The 23,351-nt window shown below is 48.2% G+C and overlaps 1 protein-coding gene across 1 annotated transcript; it reads left to right on the plus strand.

The window, feature by feature from the left end:
• The first annotated feature begins 7,528 nt into the window (after positions 1-7,528).
• Positions 7,529-11,950, plus strand: MARVELD1 (MARVEL domain containing 1). The gene is made up of 2 exons (XM_061162321.1): positions 7,529-9,820; positions 11,377-11,950. The coding sequence occupies exon 1, from the start codon at positions 7,677-7,679 to the stop codon at positions 8,196-8,198; it is 522 nt and encodes a 173-aa protein (XP_061018304.1). The 5' UTR covers positions 7,529-7,676; the 3' UTR covers positions 8,199-9,820; positions 11,377-11,950.
• The last annotated feature ends 11,401 nt before the right edge of the window (positions 11,951-23,351 follow it).

A 23,351-nucleotide genomic window follows, 5' to 3' on the forward strand; every position in this document is an offset into this window, starting at 1 on the left:
ATATGGAAGTTGAGTCCCTAAATACGTTCGGAACTGCCTATGTATTGCACCAGTTACCTCTGTGCTAAGTGAGTCTATTAGATGTTTCTCCTTTTCCAGCTGCTGCAGTGCTCAGCTTTGCCGGTAGGGGGAGCCGACAAGACACTCCAGAAGGAAGGGCTTCTCTCCTTGGTTCTGGAGCGCTCTTCACAACAGGCTCCTTCAGGCTGAGGCCGCTCCAGTTCCGCACAGGTGGAGCACATGTGGCCTCTTCAGGGCCAGGTCCTGCTCAGGGGCTCCTGCAGCGTGGGCGGCTTCTTCATCACTTGTGTCCCACAGCACATGGCAGCCAGCAGTGCACAGTGGCTAGCAGCTTCCCTTGGCCCGGAGTTGAGAGGCTCTGTAGTAAGTTTTGAGGTGCAGCAGCTCCTTGTGAAGAACTTCCCCCAGTACCACAGATGGCAGATTTCCAGCAGGTTCTACCAAGATGGGTTGGTTTGCATATTAAAGATGTACTCACAGACAAGATGCCTGCTATCTCTAGAAATTAGCTAACTCTGGGTGGTGTGGGTGAGGTGGGCAATCCCTCTCTAGGTTTGCAAGGTCCCAAATGTCAAAACATCACAGAAACAAAACAATACAGCAAATAATAAAACATGATAGATACACAGGAATTCAGAGTCCAGTGAGAGTGGCTTGTCTGTACTCCACAATGTCAGGACTTCATCTGGAAGTATTGAATGCAGAGGTTGACCAGAGAGCTGAGGGTTGGAAGTCTTCCTTCTTTCCTGATGGCTCACGGCTACCTGAGTTTTGGTGAGCAAGGAAGAAATTGCCTTGTTTTTGTTGACATAAATTGGTGGTGGTTTGGTGGTTTAGTCTCTCAGTCGTGTCTGACTCTTGCAAACCTGTGGACTGTAGCCCACCAGGCTCCTCTGTCCATGGGATTTCCCAGGCAAGAATAGTGGGGTGGGTTGCCATTTCCTTCTCCAGGGGATCTTCATGACCCAGGAATCAAACCTGGGTCTCCTGCATTGCAGGCAGATTCTTTGCTGACTAAGCTACGAAAGATTTGACATAAATTAGAAGACCCTGATGCTGGGAAAGATTGAAGGCAGGAGGCAAAGGGGCAGAGGATGAGATGGTTAGATGGCAACACCAATTCAATGGACATGAGTTTGAGTAAACTCCAGGAGTTGGTGATGGACAGGGAAGCATGGCATGCTGCAGTCCATGGGGTCGCAGAGTCGGACACAAACTGAACTGACTGAACTGAACTGAAGAAGTCACAATATCATTTCTGCCATTCCCTTGTGCGTGCTAAGTTGCCTCAGTCATGTTTGACTCCCTGCGACCCCATAGACTGTAGTCTGCCAGCCTTCTCTGTTCTTGGAGATTCTCCAGGCAAGAATACTGGAGTGGGTTGCCATTCTCTCCTCCAGGGAATCTTCCCAAACCCACATATCTTGCATCTCCCACAACCTTGAGAGACAGGTCAAGGTTATCTCTACTTGACAACTGAGGAAAATGACAGACTGACTAAGCTAGGAACCAAATTTAGATTTCCAGACCATTCAAAATGCTACAGCTGTCTTAAAGTCTCTGAATCTACCTTCACTGTGAACTTTCCCCAGTCTTACAAAAGACTCTTTATAAGACATGACCCACTCAAACCACACAGCCCAAAAAAAAAAAAAGAAAAAAATAGCCAATCTGGTCTTTCCTCCACTACTGTTGGGATCTCCAACCTCCCATTACCACTGGGGCCTCTTAAGGTTATGGTGAATCATGGAGATTTCCCCTGATGCAGGTTCTTTCAAAGCTGTATGATATTCGATAAGTCACACAACCTCCCTGGACCTCCCATTTCCTCATTTTCAAGCAGAAGTGGCTTAACAGCCCCTGCCTCATAGGGTTGTTGGTGGAAGTTTTGAGACAAGTGGTGCGTGGCCGCCAGACAGCGCTCTGAAGCTGTTGATTCTTGTGGGCCACTTCCAATTATATCCAAGACTAAAGGGCAGTGGTGGGATTGACTTGGGCCATCAATCCCAAGTCAATCCAAGCCCAAGGGTGGGCTCAGGGGTCCACCCTCACAGGTGAGGCCTCTCCTTTCCCCCAGAAACAGGGTTCTCTGGGATCTGCACATTGCATCACAGATCCCAGCAGGAGGGGGCAACCCCTCAAGGGTATGGTCTCAGGGCCACCCACCTTGGCAGCCCACAGTCACTTAGCCCTGGGGAAGCAGCCTTTTGAGCCAGTGTCCTGGGCGGCTTCACACAAAGACAGGCCTCAGGGGGTACATCTGGTTCCAGGTCTGGTCCTGGCCAGCCTCCCCTGGGGAGGCGGGTTGAGCGTTGCCAGAGTCAAACGCCTTCACTGCTGGCCCAGGCCTAGTCCGTGGCCCCTTGCTTCTGCTCAAAGATGCCTTACATCTCCTGCAAAGGCCTAGGCACTCCTCGAAAGCTAGATTGACAAGTTCAAGAACCTCTAGAATCCCACCTAGCTCCATTCAAAGGAGACCCCCCCCCCATCACCCCCATAGCCCTTGTTCCCACAGGCTGGTGGGAGCCATGTGGAGAACAAGCCTAGAGACCCACAGGTGAGAATGTAGGTTCTGGCCTGGCTCACAGAGCTTCATTAGAGCTCCCTGTCCTGCAACTGTAGGGGACTTCCTGTTTAGGTACCATCCCAATGGCATGACTGGCTGGATTGTGAATCAGGAGACCCAAGTTCTAAATTTAGTACTCATATCATCAACCAGTTGTGTGACCTAAGGCAAGTCACTCACTCTCTCTGAGTCTCAATTGCCCCCTCCAAAAAATGAGAAGCCTGGAGCAAATATTCTTTAAGGTCTCTTCCAGCTCAGGCATGCTCTTGTAGCATAATGCCAGTACACCGTACGTGTTCAGGAAATGTTTATCTAGTAATTTAACTAGATTTCAGGCAGGATTCTCTAGGTCTCTGCACCCAGTTACTTTCTTACTATGCTTTTTGCCTCTGCTGTTAGCTGATTTGGGTCAAGTGCCAGCTTAGGGCTTGGGACACAATAGGTGTGAGTTGAGTCTATATATGCGGTGTGTTTACAGTAGCCCAGAGACTGAAGTCAAAACAGAATCTGACTGTGAGCGGTAAGAGTTGGTCCCAGGATGTCAGGGTGGGCTATGTGGTCCTTCTTGTTACAGGTCACCTCATTGCATCGGGGCTCAGAGCAACTGTCACGTGTCACTCCTTGTTCCCTAAACAATCTAGCCTTACTTTGGCTCACAGTGCTCCTTCTGCCTGGAACACCTGTCAGGACTTATATACCCAATTTATAAGCTAATAAGCTAATCTGCTGTTGTTTCTGGCAGAAGACACAGGATTCCTGGGTCAGAGACAAAGGACTGACCACTGTTGGCACAGCAAGCAACATTAGCCCTGTTGTTACACATCTTTCTCTGGTTTTCAAGTTTCACAGGGGCACCACGGAGGGGCCCAGGTGGATGTTACACACACGCAACAGGTTTGTGTCATAGCTGGGGAGCACTGAGCCTGGAAAACCCACCACTGTCCCCTCCTACCTTGCCACTTTTATCATAAGCAATGAACAAGTCTGCTCTGTGTCTGGGAGAAGATGTTCCTTCATCCCTCCAAGTTCCTGGCTGCAAACACAGCACTGAGAAATGGTGAGGGAAACAGCGGCCATGGCCTTGCATTCTCGGTACACACGCCTGGTGATAACACTCAGGGAAGCTCAGGACCTGCCTGGTGGGGAACTGCCTCGCCAAGACTCCTACCCTCCACCTCTGTCAAAATCCCATCCATTCTCAATGACACTGTTTTTGAATCTTTCTCTAGCCCTCCCATCACCAACACTTTCCCTTTTGTATTTTCCTTATAATTCTTGTCTACGCCTCTTTTTTTGTGTCCACAATTGTCCCTCTCCTACCAACAGAGTGCAAACACTTGGAGGGCAGGCCTCGGTCCTCTTCATTCCTGTATTCCATACCCAGCTTGTTTGCATCCATTGGGTGCTTAGACCGTATTTGTTGAGTTGGAGGTATCCAGATCTTTGCGCATGGTAATGCTTCTGCAAAGTCTGATGGACTGCCTTTTGGAATATTTTCAACATTCCAGAGGCTAAAAATACCTCCTCAAAGCTGTCAAGGGTGTTTCCTTGTAAGGAGTAGGATTTGCCTTGTGAAGCCCAAAGTTTATGTCCACCAGGTGGCGCCCCATCCCCAACTCTCCAGATGCCTTTTTTAGAGGAGGGAAGGGATTCTCTTGTCTGCCTCTAAATGTTTGTTGGCTTAGGTCCCCCACTTACAGAGATAGTTTGTGTGGCGTAATTCTCTGTCATCGGTCCAGCACAAAGATTCAGCGTTCAGCTGCGCATTCTAGTCCCAGCCCCACTCAAGACTGGCACCCTGAGACACTGAAGGATGTCTCTCCAAGGGTTGCTCAGGGATGTTGAGGGAAAAGACCCAAAATTGGGACTAGAAGGCCTAGGTTTGAGTCCCCACACTGACATGTAGTAGCTGTGTTTCTTTGGGCACGTCCTGTAACCTTTCTGGGTCCCGGTGAGAGTAGCTGAGAATTAAATGTGAGAAACTATATAAAAGCATACTGAATGTGGGTCAGCTTGACCCATACTGACCTGGCTGGGGTCAGCCACACCTGGGCTGCTGTTTAAACTGTCACCCATTAGTTCTGTGACCATGGTCCTCTTCCTTCTCTCTCTAAGCTTTGGTTGCCCCATCAGTGAATCAGTTAATACCAGTTATTTTATAAAATATGTTTATTTGGCTGCATTGGGTCTTAGATGTGGCAGAGGGATCTTCGACCTTTGTTGCAGCAGGTAGGAGCTGTGGTTGAGGCATGCTAACTCTTAGTTGTGATGTGAAGGATCTAATTCTCTGACCGGGAATTGAACCTGGGCCCCCTGCATTGGGTGCTAGCAGTTTTAGCTCCTGAACCACCAGAGAAGTCCCAATGCCAGTTATTTAAAGAGTTGGTATAAGGATTAGGTAGCACAATAAATATGAAGTGCTCACAGTAATGCTTAGTGTATAGTAAGCATTCAATTCATAACAATCACATATATATTATGTATCCCTAACCCCTCAAATAGTGCCGAGCATTACTAAGTGCTAATACCCATCTGCTGAATAAAAGGATTTCACAGATGAGGAAACTGAGGCACAAAGAGGTTAAATCACACACATACACACACACCACGTCCCAGCACTAGGGAGTGGCCAGGCAGTGAGAAGTAGCCAGGCAGTCTGCCTCTCAGGCTTGCATCCTGAGGGTCTATGCCAAACTGTCTTACAAAAATGTGAGTGGTATACACCACCGTTTTTTAATTTAAAATATACATTCGGAGTTTTCTCAGCTACCTGTAGATGGGACTGAGTTGGCAGTGGGAGACATTTGCTCCCTGAAAACCATGTAGTTTTTCTCCCTCAAGGGGAGCCAGGGACCAGCAATCTCATCCCATGACTGAGATGAGGGACAAGCTCTGCAGGGTAGGATAAGCTGGAGGTCTTATCCATGCACACTTCCCAGGACAACAGGTGTCTTCTTACTTCCACTGCTGTGTTTGCAGCCACCCAGTCATCCACTCCACAGATTTACTGAATCTCCTATGTGCCAGGCACAGGCAAAGATGGGTAAGATGTAGCTGACTTAGAACTATGCAGAGGGACCCTCCAAGGGGGTGCCTAGAAGAGCCAACAAACCAAAGGAGGAACATTTAAACTGGGCATTGAAGGTTAAGTAGGAGTTTGCCAGACAAACGGGGTCTGGGATTGAGGGGCTGCTGCTGCTGCTTAGTCACTCAGCCATGTCCCACTCTTTGCGACTCCATGGACTGCAGCCCGCCAGGCTCCTCTGTCCATGGGGATTCTCCAGGCAAGAATACTAGAGTGGGTTGCCATGCTCTCCTCCAGGGGATCTTCCCAACCCAGGTCTCCTGCATTGCAGGTGGATTCTTTACCGTCTGAGCCACCAGGGAAGCCCAAGAATACTGGAGTGGGTAGCTTGTCCCTTCTCCAGGGGATTTTCCTGACCCAGGAATTAAACTGGGGTCTCCTGCATTGCACGTGGATTCTTTACCAGCTGAGCTACCAGGGAAGCCCGGGATTGAAGGGTATTCTGAGACTATTCGGGAAACTTAAGAAGTTTGGTGGGGTTGGCATACTGGATGTGAGCATGGGTAAGAAAAGGAAGAGGGAAACCAGGAAATTGGGAGTCTGTTGGGGCCAGATTGTGAAACATGCCCATAGAAAAGATAGAACCCTATATTCTGTGGTCAGCAGGAAGCAGTGTATATACACAACCAGGTCTGTATTTTAGGAAGATGCCACAATGCATGAAGGTTAGTTCAGACGAGGAGGGAAGAAAGACCAGCAGTAATTACCAGCTTCGTAGTCTTAACCCCTCTAGGCTTCCTTTTTCTCCTCAGCAAGATGAGAAAAATAATTGTATATATCTTATGTGCATGAGTGCTAAGTTGCTTCAGTTGTGTCTGACTCTTTGTGACCCTAAGGACTGTAACCCACCAGGCTCCTCTGTCCATGGGATTCTCCAGGCAAGCATACTGGAGTGGGTTGCCATGCCCTCTTCCAGAGGATCTTCCTGACCTAGGGATCTAACCCACGTCTCTTATGTCTTCTGCATTGGCAGGTGGGTTCTTTACTACCAGAGCCACCTGGGAAACCCTTGTATGTATCCCGGGGGATGTCAAATGAGACTCCATAAATGAGAATTCCTGCAAAGCACCGTAATAGCGATAATGTAAAGCATTGTTGGGCTTTGCTATCTCTCAGAGCTGGGTTTGTGTCTTGGTCATGCTGGGAAGTCTACTTTTAATACGATTGATGGCAAAGAAGGCTGGAAAAGAGACTGGACTAACTGGACTTTGCTTTGTGGAGTGAGAAGCAAAGTGGGGGCCTGGAGTGGGTGATAGTCCCTTTCAATGACAGAAGGACTGGGATGGCTGAGTCCAAGTCCGAGCCCAGCTTTAGAAAGAATAAGTTTGAGGTGGGCACTGGCAGGGTATGATACTCAGGATGTCCAGGTGAGAATAGGCGGCAGCTTAAGCCCAGCACTGCTCTGCTCCCTCGCCAAGGAAGGGCCGGGAGGCCCCAGCGGGCTGCAGGACAGGAGAAAGGAGAAAGGAGAAAGAAAAGGGCCCAGCCTAAGGCTGGGGGCGGGAGCGAGGAGGGGGGACGCTCCAGCTCCAGAAGACAGCTCTCCGCTCCGAGGCTGGACCGGAGCCAGGGAGGCAGAGAGGCAGGGCGGGCAGATGTGGTATAAACTTTTCCCAATCGGACGGAAAGGAAGACTTGCGTCCTGCTGGGGCTGCGAGTGCGCTCCGCCCTGCCCCGAGGAGAAAGGAATCCGAGTTGGGAGTTTGGCGACTGGTGGACGAGGCCCAAACAGAGAGAGGGCAGGAAGCCGGGAGGAGCGCGTGGGGGTGGAGACGAAGTGGGGGGAAGAGAGAGGGCGGGCAGGAGGGGTGGAGAGAAAGGGAGAAAGAGAGGGCTGCGGGGAGGAAGGGTGGGGAGAAGGGGAGAGGAAGAGAGGAGGACTCGGAGAGGAGCGAGGAGGCCGCAGCGGGCTCAGGGGCACGTCCGCCGGGCCATCCCCGCGAGCCAGACGTCGCCATTCCGCTGCTCGGGGCCCCGCCGCCGCCGCCGCCGCGCCCGGGGGCCATGCTCCCGCCGCCCCCGCGCCAGCCACCGCCCCAGGCGCGCGCGGCCCGCGGCGCGGTGAGCCTGCAGCGGGCCTTTCTGCGCGGCCCGCTGGGCGTGCTGCGGCTGCTGCAGCTGCTGGCGGGCGCCGCCTTCTGGATCACCATCGCCACCAGCCGGTACCAGGGCCCCGTGCACTTCGCGCTCTTCGTGTCCGTGCTCTTCTGGCTGCTGACCCTGGCCCTCTACTTTCTCACGCTGCTGGGCAAGCAGGAGCTGGTGCCGGTGCTGGGCTCGCGCTGGCTGGCGGTCAACGTGGCGCACGACCTGCTGGCGGCCGCGCTCTACGGCGCAGCGATGGGCATCATGATCGGGCAGACGCAGAGCCACAGCTACTGCAACCTCAAGGATTACCAGATGTCCTGCGCCTACCACGCCTTCCTGGCGGCAGCGGTCTGCGGCGGCCTCTGCCTCGGCCTCTACCTGCTCTCGGCACTCTACGGAGGCTGCCGCCACTGCCAAGGCGAGCGGGAGGTGGCGTGAGGCCGCCCCGCCGCGGGGCTGGGCACCCGTCCTTCCAGCTGCCGCCGCCCCGCTCCCGGGCGCCCCGGCACCCTCCCTTCGCCCCGCGTTCCCGCCGCCTCCCGTACTCCGGAGCCCCGATCGCAGTTCCCGCCCTCAAGGCATCGCCGCGGCCCAGAGCCGGGACAGCTGCGCGGTCTCCTGGGACCCCATGGGCTACATCCGAGGGGGCGGACGCACACTCGCAGAGCGGCCGCCCTGACGCGAAGCCTCGAGGTTCCTCTTCCCTTTCCCGGCCGAGAGCAAGACGTGGACGGGCGCCGCGTAGATCTGGGCGAGGCTCCCAAAGTGAAATCTGTATACTGGCGGCGCCGCTGCCCGCTCCCTCCCGCCCCGCTTTGGGCAGAGCGCCCCCTTGCCCTGGCCCTCCTTACAGCCCCGAGTGCTGAAAAAGGCAGGCACGCCGCCGCGGGCGGAGCCGGGGACCGGCCACCGCTGGTCTCAACTTGAGGGACGGGTGTGGTTTTAGTCTGGGATTGCGCGGGTATCCTGCGCAGCCCTTTGGGGCCATCCCTTGGTGCTTTGAAGTCTTGGGGTGCGGCCCATCTGCAACGGTGAAGATGGATAGGAAGTGCCTGTGGGTTTTGTCCTTCTGCCTGTTCCGCCTTTGTCGTCGGGGTTCAAGGAGGTCAGGCCCTGCCGCCCACTAGCTTCCCTGGCCTCACCTTCTCAGCCTTACTCTCACCGGCCTCTGTTCCGTCCCCACCTCCCTGTATCTTTTTGCGTTAGGGGTACCACGTCACCGTCAAGGAATGTTAGGCGAGCCCCACCCTTTTTTGAAGATGGAAACTAAGATCATGCCCTTGGGAACAGCCAGAAAAGATTAGAACCCCATCTTCCCACCCCAAGTCAAGCGTTGTCTAGCAGTGGTTACTTTAAAGCCTTGGATGTTCCCAGGAATCCCGGTTCTGGAGCTAGTTAATGATGGTTTCAAGGCCAAGGGGGTTTGTCAAAGGTGCTTTCTCCCTTTTTTGGGAAGATTCACAATGCTCGTTAGCATATCAAAGGCTCTGAGAAGTCCTGCACTGAGGAGGCCCCTGAGTAATGTAATTTACAGTGTTAAGTGCCTCTGGACTGGGATCAGTTTTTCCCACCTTAGGTTCCAAGTAGTCCCGACTCTCACTTATCAGCAAGGGGCCCAGCCCATTGGCTGTGATCTGTTTGAAGAGGTGCGGCACTCCCTGTCTTTCCCAGGGAATTTCTACAGCAGAGAGAACCCGCTACTCCCTGTGTAAAAGATAAGATAGTCAGTCACCTCTGCCAGGCCAATGGTAGCCTGGGGGACAGTGAACTTGAACATTCCTTTACGAAGGGAAACGCCACCCACTCCAGTATTCTGGCCTGGAGAATTCCATAGTCCGTGGGGTCACAAAGAGTTGGACACTACTGAGTGACTTTCACTTTCACTTTACGTTTTTTTGGGGAAATGACGCCAAGGTTATCCGGATGGTTTCCCGGTTTCCCAGTCAAAAGAAATATCACCCATGAGAGATGCTGACATTGACCATGAGCAACTGACAGCAGTGGGTCACACCAAACAGAGAGCACTCTGGATCTGGGATGAACAGCTGGCCAGCTGTAAGGTAAGATGCTTCTTGGCTTTCTGGAGAGATCATAGACCTTTGAATAAAAAAGCTCGGAGACCCTTCCTTTTCTAAAAGCCAAAGGGTTTTTATTCAGAGAGCAAGTTGAAGGGGTGTCAATAATAACCACAATGTCCAGAGTTGTAACAATTCAACTTTTTTGCTAAATCCTCAGAAGTCAGCTCTTTGGAAAAGTTTTGACCCTCCCTGGATTAGAAACTAGAATAGAGGCGCATGTTTGTAAAGCTTAGGTGGAGATGTTTTAGGTTTCTCTGTCCATAGTGATGAAGATCTAAGTGGGGATGTGGAGTGCTTTTGTAAGTTTTGCAGAGTCACCACTTTGCATCTATCCAGCCCTACTGTGTGCCTGGCACTACTCAAAGGATTCAGTGTATTTATTTCATTCTCTCAATAACCCTCTTGAGCTGCGTTCTATTCTTATTTCCATATTCTGTATGAGGATTATGAATCTCAGAGAGGTTAAGTAACTTACGTAGAGTCTCCCAGCTGGTGAGTGGTGAAGCTCAGATTTGAACCCTGGCAGCCTGACCTTTTCAGAACCAGGCTGTACTATATTACAATAGGGTGTCAATACATGTTAGATACTGTTAACATGGTTATCTTGATTTTTGATTTACTTATTTTTAAAAATTTTGACCAAGCCACATGACTTGCAGGGTCTTTGTTCCCTGAACAGGGGTCGAACCTGTGCTGTGCCCTTGGCAGTGAAAGCGCTGAGTCCTAGCCATGGACTGCCAGGGAATTCCCCATGGTTATCTTGAGAAAAAAAGTTTTTGTAACTGTGGTAAAATATTTCTAACATTGTGGTTAAGATTGATCGTTGAAACCATCTTTGAAGCGTACAGTTCAATGGCGTTAAATACTTCCACATTGTTGTATGACCATCAGCACCATCCATCTCTGGAACTTTTTCATCTTGCGAAACGAAAACTCTACACCCATTACAATTGTGGTTGTTCCTGCTATTGTTTTTGCTGTTGTTTTCTGTCCTCTGGGAAATCCTGAGCCCTTCAGCATCTCAGTTAGGCTGGGGTCCTGCTGCCAGGCTCCAGGCAGTGTACCACCGCCACCCCCCCCACCCCCCATTTCCTCAGCTCCCACCACTGGTGCCATCCAGGGCCTGAGGATGGGCTCTGCTGGAGTGCTGGGGGTGTCTGGAAGCCCAGCGACTTTGTCTCTTCTGTCGTGAGTTTCCATGTTGCTGAGGCCATGGAGACTTCCAGAGCTGGTCATGCCGACGTCTCCTAGGGCCCACTTCCCTGGGCCAGCAGGTTTCAGTGTCTTCACTGGCCATGGAGGGAGGAGGGAAGAGGGAACAGTCTTTGCTCAGCAGCTCCCTTTCCTGGGGTATGATGTATTCAGTGGAAGAGCCAAGATGGTGAAGGTTCCTTTTGCCTTGACATAGAGAAATCCCCCTTCTGCTTGTGTCTATGACTTGGGCACAAGCTTCCAGACACCTAGAACTGAGCCATGCACCCCTGAACCCTAAACAATGGCTTTTAAGCTCCAGCATGTGCTCCTTTTCTCTGTTTTAGATCATCACAGAAGCTGCATCTGCAGCTCAGATCCGGCCCACTGAGGACCTCTTCTTAGCCCCAAGCCCATGGTGCTCTGTCTGTGATCAGGTGACCTTACTCAGGAGCAGACGTCTCCCTGGCCTTCATGGTACCTTTTCCAGCCACACGTGCCTGAAACATTCCAGAGCTCACTGGCTCTGCTAGCTGTGCCTTCCTGCTTGGCCTCCCACTGCTTCTCCAGATGTGGGAAGGACCTGAAGACGGCCCCACACCATCTTCTGCTCCCTTCCAAGACCCGGGCTGTGGGCAAGGCCATCTGAAGTTGGCCTGGAACTTTGAGTTCTGGAGGCAGCCTCTTTGGCCTCCCTCTTTGGACTACAGGACTCTATCCAACCTGAGTTTGCTGTGGGCTGCCCCCAGCCCAAAAGTCTGGGACCACTTACAGGCCCAGGAGAGGATTTCTCCAGTGTTCTGCGAAGGCCAAAAGAGAGGGTGGGTGAGGAAGGGTAGGGAGAGGGGACTCAAGTGCCTCATTCAGTAGTTTAGTGGTGATGACCGATACGCTTTTCTGAATAAACTTTGGTTTGTCTGATCTGAGTGTATGTGTCTTCTCTCCTGCCCATTCTGTGCCAGGTCCCTGGACCTCCCTCCATCATCACATTTTGCCACACTAGTCTGTCTCCTTTCTGCTTTCCTGGCCTCCCCTTCTTTCTGGGAGGGAAAGAAAAATGAGGTCATAGGTTTCCAGTTAAGGCAGGACACAGGAATCAGAGGAATAAAACAGTCTATGTCTGTCCCTGATTGAGGCTTGAGGGAATTCCAGAAGCTCCTGCCCTGGCTCTCAATGGGCCCTCTGTTTGGGAAGCTCCACTGCCTGATGGACAGGCACGGAATGACTATGGTGACGGAGCCAGAGGACCCTGTTCTGGTGCAAACCCATCATTTTACGGAAGGGGGAAATGAACTCCAGGTGGAGTGGCAACTTGCCTAACATCACAGAGCTGACTGGGGCCACAGTGAGGTCTCCTAGAGCCCAGGCTCTGGGCGTTTCCTGCAGGCCACTATGCCTGGTCTGGTGTTGCCTCCTGGACACACCCGATCCGGTCCCCAGCCTCTGCCTTCCAGCCACAGCCTGCCGACTGAGGTGCCCTGGAAAGGGCTGGAGGCTAGTTAACAGACTTCCTTGTTGGCGCCTTCCTCCTGTGCCCTGGGCTTGAAGTCTCTTGCCTGGACATAGAGTTCTATTGGCAGAACCACCTAGAACAGCTCCAGGCAGAGATTGGATACTGTGTGTGCTTCCACACGCACTCTCTTCCGAAGCACCCACCTCAATATGCAGCACAATCTGACTCTCTCTGATTCTCTCTCTCTTTCCCCCTCCTCTCCATGGTTTGGATTTCCAGGTGGAGGAAAATGCTGCTGGTTGCCCAGGATCTTCCTTTTCTCCCCTCTTCCCTCTGTGTCTGTTCATGAATATCACGAAAATAAAAAGTGGCCTGTATGCAAAGGCAGGTAAGCCCCTGTTCTACTTTAGCTTGGTGGAGCATTTGCAATTGAAAATGTGCTTTTACTTGCATTACCTTACTTGATCTTGTCACCAGTCTAGAGGTTGGCACTGCCTGTTCAATAGAAGCAATAGAGTCCCAGAGAGAAGGGCCTTATCTATGGCCACTGCTGCTGCTGCTGCTGCTAAGTCACTTCAGTCGTGTCCAACTCTGTGCAACCCCACAGACAGCAGCCCACCAGGCTCCTCCGTCCATGGGATTTTCCAGGCAAAGGTACTGGAGTTGGTTGCCATTGCCTTCTCCGATCTATGGCCACACAGCTGGCAAATGGCAAGACTGAGCCTGGAAGGTAGATGTGTAAAACATCTACCCTCTGCAGGCAGCCAGTTACTAAGCCCCGTGGGCCTCTGGCAGGCTCTGAGGTTGAGGGGGAGTTTGGTTTTCGCTTGTGGAGAAAAGGTGTGCAGGAATGGCCTAATCTGATATTTCCTGTTTAATGCCAGGGGCACTTTTAAATAAGACACTGCTCCTTGGAAACTTAATTGAGCCTGTTTGGGTCTGGGGAATCTGAGGGATCTGTTCATTTCTATTATTTTTCCAACTTTTCTAGGGATAGGGAGTGGGATGGCCAGTGGTGAGGAAGAATTAAGAATTTCTTTCAAAAAAAAAAAATAAAAAATTTATTTCCAGACATAAAAGGAAAGAGCAGGGATATGAGAGAAAAGTCTTGTTAGCAGTATTTGTATTTTTATTGTTTTTGTTTGTTACAATTGCTATTTGTAGAATAAAATAATAATATATACCTATTTTTTTAAGTATACAAAGTAAATGAAGTCATTCGATCATCCTAATCTCATATCTGAGAGATAAGCTACAGTTCACTATTAAACCTTCTTCCTTAATTTTTATAACTAATCAAACATATGGATGCTTACTCACACACACACACACATTTAGACTCTTCCACAGCTTGCTTTAAAAATTAAACAATAAAAAAGTTCTAACGCTTTCAACACATTCTATAAATATAGTAATATAGCTCTGTGCATGTGCTAAGTCACTTCGGTCATGTCTGACTCTTTCTGACCCCATGGACTGTATCCCACCAGGCTCCTCTGTCCATGGGATTCTCCAGGCAAGAACACAGGAGTGGCTTGCCCTGCCCTCCTTCAGGGGATCTTCCCAACCCAGAGATTGAACCCGTGTCTCTCACAACTCCATTGGCAGGCGGGTTCTTTACCACTAGTGCTGCCTGAGAAGCCCTAGCCCTTTTAAAATGTCTATATAAATAGTCAGAAACTGCAAGAATTTTGGGGGCTTTCAGGAGCCTTTGTAACATTCTAATATTGGCTATTGCTTCTCAGCCTTTTGTCTAAGATCAAGTGTAGCATCTAATTTGGCTAACTCTGTTACCGCCTAGGCTGCTTTCCATGGATATCATAGTAAAAACTGGTCCTTTTGTTTTTTTTCAAACTGATGAAAAATTAGAAACTTGGGAGGGACGTGACTTGCCCAGCTCTGTGTTCCTTTGCCCAGAGTGCCACGAGTAGCAAGGAGGGGAGACAGCGGAGGGGTGGCTGTATCCCACTTCACGGCCAGACTTGGGGAGGGGAGCACCAGGGGCTAGGGTGAGTAGGGGCAGCTGAAGAGAGGTGAGCAGGGCCTGACCCTCTCTGGACCCTACATGGCAAAGGGGAGGTGTGCTGGGGAGGTGGCCAGAACCTCAGGGGAGCACTCTGGGAACAGCCCGCAGGACGGTGTGGGCCTCCACACCAACCTCATCCGCCTGTGGAAATTCCAGTAAACCCTCTTGCCCTCCCTGTTCCATGACCCCAGTTCTTTTTGAACTCGGGGCTATTTGGGATCTTGTAGGCACCAAGACTGTGATTTCCTTCCCCAGCACTGTGGTGAGGTCCAGCTCCCAGAGGCAGTCCCTCTGCCCCTTGATGCCAGCATGGTGGGGCAGAGGGGAGGGATGGGTGTGCAGGCTGTTCTTGCTGCCATCTCCAGGAGTCCAGAAGGGGGTTCTCTGATGCCCCAGGTAGAGCACTTCTGAGAAAGATGAGAAGGGGAAAGAAAGTGAACTAATTTTACCAAGTGTTTGCAATGAGCCAAGAACATGCTGGAGAAGGGATAGGCTTCCCACTCCAGTATTCTTGGGCAGCCCTTGCGACTCAGCTGGTAAAGAATCTGCATGCAATGTGGGTGTCCTGGGTTCGATCCCTGGGTTGGGAAGATCCCCCGGAGAAGGGAAAGGCTACCCACTCCAGTATTCTGACCTGGAGAATTCCATGGAATAGTCCATGGGGTCACAACGAGTCGGACAGGTCTGAGTGCCTTTCACTTTCACTTTTCAAGAACATGTTGGATGCCTCATGTAAAATGCTTACCATTCTCACTAGTCCATGTGGTATTAAAAGCTCCCATTTAACAGACATGGAGACAAGCTCAGAAGGGTAAACTGATTTCCCCAAGGCACTTGACTAAGTAACAGAAACAAGATGCAAACTCAGATCTAAGCTACCATGCTCTGCTGTTTCAGAGGATTTCCCAGCAGACTGTTTCTCCTGGCCATCCAAAGACTTCACCCAGAGCAGCATTAGCTTTTGTAATAGTTCTATCTTAAGCTAAGGCAGGAAGGAAAGCTATATTATTACAGACCTGAATTATCTCAGCTTCTCTCTTCCTGCTTTAAAATGAAGTTGGATAATGGCCTTCAGGTTTGATCAGCTCACTGGGCTGAGGTCACTCTCCTAAGGCCCTGGAGACAGTCCTGTCTGCCAGACAGATGTCAGAAGCATTTATAAAACTGCTCCTCCACCCAGCCCTTCTCCCTCTTAAAACCTTGTGCCATAGGTCTGATCATCTGACCCGACCCTGAACTTTTGGATACTGAACTCCATCTTTTACAATCTTGTCCTGTATTCTGGGTTGGAATTCACAATCTCACCAGCCATAGATTGAATCCTCTACCTGTTTTTCCCTGTGTCCAGATTTAAGTTTTCTTGAAAAGATGGCACTGAAGTGTTAAAAAATTATTGCTACTTTCCTGAAGGTCAGGACTGCCTCTTTCCTATGGAATCTGAGATCTTTCTTGCTCTCCTTTTGAATCCTTTTGGCAGTCTCCTGGCTGAACCTCTGTGCTACAAGCAGTTCTGACTCCTCAGCCTGAAAGGACTCACTGTTTTCATCTTGTTTTCTGGGGTTCCAGTCCATCTGGAGAGACAAACTGACCATGAGTTTTCAGGTATCAGTAGTGGGACATCCACAGACATTCTCCTCGTTACGTGTGTGCAGAATCTTCGATGACTGCATTCAAGTCAAAATTAGTCCAGGAACACGGGGCATTTCCAGCAACAGTTACTTGCTTGACTTCCCTAGCTGTTGTGTACCTGGACATTTCACAACATTTCCTCACGTCCTGGTAACCTCTGTTGTATTTTTCAGCTTGTTTGTATCTCCTCCCAGCCATCCCTAGGAACTAGTGAACTTGCTGAGCTTGTTTTTCCTTTTAAGTTAAACTGATGAACTCCATCAGTGATTTTAAGATAGTGGGCCAGAAGACTGAGGTGATGGGGTCTTTTTTTGTAGTGACTGTGATAGTGATAATAAAAATGATGATATTGTTACTGATAATGGCATTAATAGTAATAAAGACGACACATGTCCCAATCACTTGTGTTCACAGTTAGCAAAGACGTTTTTACATTATTTATATCATCTTCATATGAAAAGATAGCATAGAAAATAACCACATTTTGTAGATGAGGCTCAGAGAGGTAAAGTGGTTGCCTATATGTATATATATATGGTTTCCCAGGTGGTGCTAGTGGTAAAGAATCCACCTGCCAGTGTGGGAGACATGAGATGCGAGTTTGATCCCTGGGTGGGAAAGATCCCCTGAAGAAGGGCATGGCAACCCACTCCAGTATTCTTACCTGGAGAATTCCATGGACAGAGGAGCCAGGCAGGCTACAATCCATGTAGTCACAAAAGCGTGGGACATGACTGAAGTGACTTAGCACACACACACACACACACACACACACACATACACACACACACACACACACACATATGCACACAGATTTATTAGGGTATACTTGTACATTAAACTGTACATGGTTTTAATGTACATTTTGGGGAGTTTTGACATGTGTATTCTTGTGAAGCCTTCACAATTAAGGCTATGAACATATCCATAGTGCCCTAAAGCTTTTTTGTGTCCCCTTGTAATATCTTTTTCTCTTTCCCATCTCCCCACCCCACGCAACTACTGATCTGTGTCCTGTGACGGTAGATTAGTTTATTTAAGTGGAGTGTACAATATGCGCTTTTTCTTTCCTGGTGGAGGGGGCAGTCTGACCTCTTATACTCCATCATTTTGAGATTCATTCATGTTACTGTTGTAGTAATAGTTCATTTATTTTTAGCTACCAGTGAGTATTATTCCATTGTATGGATATACTATAATTTGCTTATCCATTCACCTGTTGATGGATATTTACGTTGTTTCGAGTTTTTGGTTATTACAGATAAAGCTATTGTGAACATTCATGCGCAAATATTTGTGTGGACATATGCTTTCATTTGTCTTTGGTAGATTCCTAGCAGTGGAACGGCTCAGCTGTGTGGTAGGTGTATTTTTGTCGCTGTTGTTATTTTTATTGGTCATGTTCCAGGTGTAATTTGTCTATTTGTGTGTATGTGCTCTTGCCTGACATTTGTATCAGGGATGGTCATTCTAGATTCAGAATAAATTGGAAAGTTTTCTGTCTTGTTGTTTTTCAGAATAGTTTATATAATTTTACTGATGGGTTTAATAAAATTGTCTACAAATTAACCTGAACCTGATGCCTTTTAGAAAGCTTTGGGGGTTTTTTGTTGTTTATTTTTGACTGAGGTGCATGGCTTGCAGGATCTCAGTTCCCCAACCAGGGATTGAAAGCCTGGAATTCTAATCACTAGGAAACCAGAGAAATCCCGTTGAGGAAGTTCTTGGTTAATTTTCTCAAAGTCTTAATGGTAACTGGTCTTTGCAGGTTTTTTTGTGGGTTATCTACTGCTCTTCCATTGGTGGCATTTTAATTTAAGTCTCTCCCACTAATTCTCTCATCTAATTCTCCAATTTACTGATAAAATGAGAACTTTTTGAGGGAAGAACTCTAGGCTATTCTTCTCTATATTCCCATGAAAGGCACATAATAAGTGGTCATTTGGTGGAATGAATGAGTACTGGTTTTAAGTTGCTGTAACAAACACACCTCAACATTTCAGTGTCTAAACTATAATAAAAGTCTATTTACTGTTCACATATAATTCTATTTCTTCCTCACCTAGCTGTCCATTGTGGATATTTCAGGCCAGTGGGAGGTTTCCACCACGCGAGGATTCAAGCATAAGGCTCCTCCCACTTTGTGGTCCAGCCATCACTTCTGCATTGAGCTGGCATTTGGGAGATTTCTGAATTTACTAGAAGTGGCATTTATCACTACACTCTTCTTTTGGGGAGTCACGTGACCTAATCTATATGTAAGGGGGTTGGAAATGTAGTTCCTTTTGAGGCATCAGCTGCTCAGCTCCAACTCTATACCCTGGAAGAGGGAAAGGGACTTTTGGGTGGACAGTCCACAGGTTTTATTGCTGAGGGTTTCACTGCCTTGCTCTGTGAGACTTTTTTGTGCCCGTGTTTGATGAATGGTTGTTTTCATGGCTGCCAAGAGCTGTTGAGTAAGAGTGTAACAGCAGACATTCATTTCCTTGCTGTGTTTGTCCGACAACTCACTGTGTCACAGCTGGAAAACTCATTACTCATGAGGACTTCTTTCCCAGGTACGAGAACATAAAGATATATTTATTGAACACTTTTCAGAGTAATGGCAGTGAGCTATTAATCCAAAAATATACCCAAATAATAAGTTTAAATACTAGATATAATCCAATTAGTAAAGAGAATCTAAAAATACATACCAGTCAAATATTTCTTTCCTTTGTTTATTTAAAAAATTGACACAGTTCCTTTAAGATAAAATTTCACAAAGAAATTGTCCATATTAGAGTGTACAATTCAGTGGTTTTAGTATCCTCACTAAGTTGTGCAACTGTTACCACTACCCAGTTTCAAAACATTTCCATCACCCCAAAAAGAAACACTGTACCAATTCCTCCCTCCACCAATTCCTTCCACCCAGTTCCTTCTTCCACCCAGTCACTGGTAACCTCTAATCAATCTACTTCCTGTCTCTACGCATTCTCCTATTCTAGACATTTCATATAAATGGAATTAAAGAATATGTGATCTTTTGTGTGTACATAGCATAACATTTTCAAGGTTCATCTATGTTGTAGCACGTATCAATATTTTGTTACTTTTTATGATAAATATAAATAATAGTCCACTGAATAGGTATGTCACACTTTATCATTCTTTAATTTTTTAAAAATTGTGGTGAATCTTGATCACTTTTTAAATGTACAGTTCACCGGTTTTAAATATGTGCATACTATTGGGCAACCATCTCCAGAACTCTTATCTTTCAAAACTGAAAGTCCATGCTCATTAAATAATAAATCCTTATTCCTCCTTCCTCCAGCCTCTGAAAACGACTATTCAATACCTTCTGTCTTTCTAAATTTGACTGCTCTAGGTACCTGTGTAAGTGTAATCATACAGTGTTTGTCTTTTTGAGACTGGCTTATTTCACTCAGCATTAATATCTTCAAGGTCCATTAATTGTAGCATGTGTCAGAATTTCCTAACTTTTTAAAGAAAAATAGTCCATTGTATACATATATAATGCATTTTGTTTATCTATTCATCCCTTAATGGACATTTGGGTTGCTTCCACATTTTAGGTTTTGTGATTAAAACTGTTATGAACATGGGTGTACACATACCTCTTTGAGACCCCGCTTCCACCTCTCCTGTGTATATACACAAAAGTGGCATTGTTGGATCATATGGAGATTCTATGCTTAATTTTTTAGGAACTGCCATAAATTGTTTTCGATACAGTCTGCACCATTTACATTCCCGCCAACAGCACACAAGTGTTCTGTTTTCTCCACATCCTCATGAACACTTGTTGTTTTCTGTTTTACTCATTTATTTTAAAACAAGCATTTGTTGAGTACTTATTACGCCAAGGCTCTGCTCCATACTTGGCAGAAACTGGGAGTGGCAAGATGTTAAGTCATAGTCTCCCTTGCTCTCAGGATCTCAGGGCACAATGAGGGAGATAGTCATGTTCAAGATAAGTATTGAAATGCAAGCTGAAGGACTTCCTACAGGCTGTCTTGTGCTTAAGACTCTGCCTTTCCACTGCAGGGGCTTGGGTTTAATCCCTGGTTGGGGAAAGAAGTTCCTACAAGCCGTGTGGCCAAAAAAAAGAGAAAAAAGAAATGTAAGATGATAAGGCTCTATAGAGATGAAAGAGTCTGTGCAAACACAGAGGAGGAAGTGAGAAATGATACGGGCAAGTCTCTACAAGGAACCTGATATTCAAGCTGGATGTTAAAAGGTGAGCCTGAGGAGTTGAGGTGGAAGGGAGTGTAACTGAAGCCAAAGGAGCAGCACATAGTAGCCAGCCTCCAAGAAGGCAGCGGGGATGGCCCCAATTATTCTCCCTTCCTGGTGGTTATGCTTTCATATACTCCTCCCATTAGGCATTGGACATTGACTAGTTCTGACCTGCAAAGCCAATGGGAGGCTGTGAAAGTGACAGTGTGTGACTTCTGAGGATATGGCATAGGAGACCTTGTGGTTTCCTGCCTTGCTCCCTCTTCGATCTTCTGCTCTGGGGGAAGTCAGCTGTCATGTCGTGAGGACATGTCATGCCTTCTGTAGAGTCCCAGGTGAAGAGGAACTGAAACCCCCTGCCAGCCTGTCAGCACCCAGTGAAGAAGCCAGTCCTGCAGTGCCATCAGGTAGCAGCAGCCCTGGCCAACATCTGACTAGAACCTCACAAAGCCCCTCAGCCAAAACCACTCACCAACATGCTGGTAATTTCCAGACCAAAACCACCCCAAAGCCAAATAATATATATTTATTATTGTTTTAAGCCACTAAGTTTAGAAATAATTTGTGACACAACAAGAGATAACGAACGCAGCTAACAGCATGAGAAGGTCTGGTATATGTAGAAATGGTGGCATAGAGACCACCGCCGGAAACCCCAATTTTAGAAAGGCTTCCGAAACGTCTGTGAAAGAGTGGGTGAGCGCGCCATCTGGTGGAGAAAGCTGTGCTTAGCCATTCCTTTCTCTTAGCTTCTATTTTTCTAGCTATTAATAGTTCTACCTAACATTTCTCCAAGGGCCATGGGCCTGTGTGCTTAGACACTGAGCTGTGTCCCACTCTTTGTGATCCTATGGACTGCAGCCCGCCAGGCTCCTCTGTCCATGGGGATTCTCCAGGGGTTGAACCCAGGTCTCCTGCACTGCAGGTGGATTCTTTACCATCTGAGCCACCAGGAAAGCCCAAGAGTACTGGAGTGGGTAGCCTATCCCTTCTCGAGAGGATCTTCCCTACCTAGGAATCAAATTGGGCCTCCTGCATTGCCGGCAAATTCTTTACCAGCTGATCTACCAGGGAAGCCCAAGAGCCACAGTGAGGTTCAATTATGTGGGTCACATACACCTTTGCTTACAGATGCAAAGCTAACCTTTGAAAAATGTCATGTTAATTGGGCTTCCTAGGTGGCGCTAGGGGTAAAGAACCCACCTGCCAATGTAGGAGACCTAAGAGATGTGGGTTAAATCCCTGGATCGGGAAGATCCCCTGGAGGACATGGCAACCCACTCCAGTATTCTTGCCTGGGAAATTCCATGGACAGAGGAGCCTGGTGGGCTATGGTCCATCGGGTTGCAAAGAGTCGGACATGACTGAGGTGACTTAGCATGCACATACAAGGTATTAATAAACCTCTTTTTCTACTTTATTTTCTCCTTTAGTCTCTTCCATTTATCATCTATCCAGGGGAAAACATCAATGGCACCAGAATTTGAGGCAAAAAGTGAAGACTCAGAATGCTGGTGAAGGGAAAGAAGGAACCTGGAGAACTTGATTATGAAAAATGAGAATCAGGCTCCCAAAGCAGAATCCAGTTGACCAGGGGAAGTCTTCGATTGCTTTTGATCTTTTTTGATCTTTAGAGCCTTTTTGTATCCTCCAATGTTTTCCTTACATAATGTCTAGGAGTTCTGAAATGATACCCCTCAATTTCATAGGTGCCAAGAGAGAAAACCAATAAAACTACTAGCTACAGTCAGCTTCAGGCCAGTGGTCCAGGCAGACCCAAGGAGGAGGGATTGTAAAGAAACTGAAATCTACCTTTGGAGTAAATTACTGATGGTAGAATTTCAGGTAAAGTTACTGAATAAACAATATTCTTTTCGCTGCTTTTCCTAGCCTCATTCTAAAGAAGGACAAGCAGTGTCCAGCAGAAAAGCCTGGCCCATTCCTCTAAGAAGCAGGAGCAGAGAGATTTCTAAATACGGCTTAGTGGTCAGCGGGGCATTTGGATCTGTCTACCTCCTGGCTGTTTGGAGGGGGAAGTGATTACTTCCTCCTGGCTGTTTGGAGGGGGAAGTGATTACTTCCGACTGTGGCAATCAGGGAAGGAGTGCAGCATCTGACTCCTGCTTAGATGAATGGGGTTCTCTGATGGCTCAGACGGTAAATAATCCATCTGCCAATGCAGGAGACGAAGGTTCTGTCCCTTGGTTTGGAAGATTCCCCTGGAGAAGTGAACAGCTACCCACTCCAGTAATCTTGCCTGGAGAATTCCATGGACAAGAGGAGCCTGGAGGGCTACCATGCACAGGATGAGGAAGAGTCGAACACTGACTGAATAATGAACACTTTCACTTTTCACTTAGATGAATGGGTTGGATTTGGACCCAAGCACAAGTGGGAGAAAGGCATTCCTCCCTGAGCTCACAGAACAAGCAATGTAAGATCAGAATGCAAGGGGTACTTGAAGGTAACAGTGGAGGAGTTCAGTCTGCTGAAGTGAAGAGGCCCAGGAAGGGGAGTAGCAGGGGATGAAACCAATGAATACAGACTAAGGAGGTGATGGTATAGCTGGGGGGTGGGCAGGATCAGATGACCCATGAGGTTAAAATTCCAGCTCACAGTTGCGTACTAGCTGAGAGACACTGAAGTTCCTTGACAAATCTCAGATTCCTCATCTATGAAATGGCAATAACCCTAATAATTGGGTTGTTGGAAGAGAACTAGATAAGATTGGGCCTCCCTGATGCCTCAGTGGTAAAGAATCCTCCCGTAATGCAGGAGTGGAGAAGGAAATGGCAATCCACTCCAGTATTCTTGCCTAGAGAATTTTGTTGATGGAGGAGCCTGGTGGCTGCTGTCCATAGGGTCGCACAGAGTCAGACACGACTGCAGTGACTTAGCATGCATGCAAGCATTGGAGAAGGAAATGGCAACCCACTCCAATATTCTTGCCTGGAGAATCCCAGGGACAG

The sequence above is a fragment of the Dama dama genome, chromosome 15, assembly GCF_033118175.1.
Source record: "Dama dama isolate Ldn47 chromosome 15, ASM3311817v1, whole genome shotgun sequence".
NCBI classification, from domain to species: Eukaryota; Metazoa; Chordata; class Mammalia; order Artiodactyla; family Cervidae; genus Dama; species Dama dama.

Coding starts and splice junctions, on each gene's coding strand:
- MARVELD1 (XM_061162321.1), top strand. CDS start 7,677: ATGCTCCCGCCGCCCCCGCGCCAGCCACCGCCCCAGGCGCGCGCGGCC.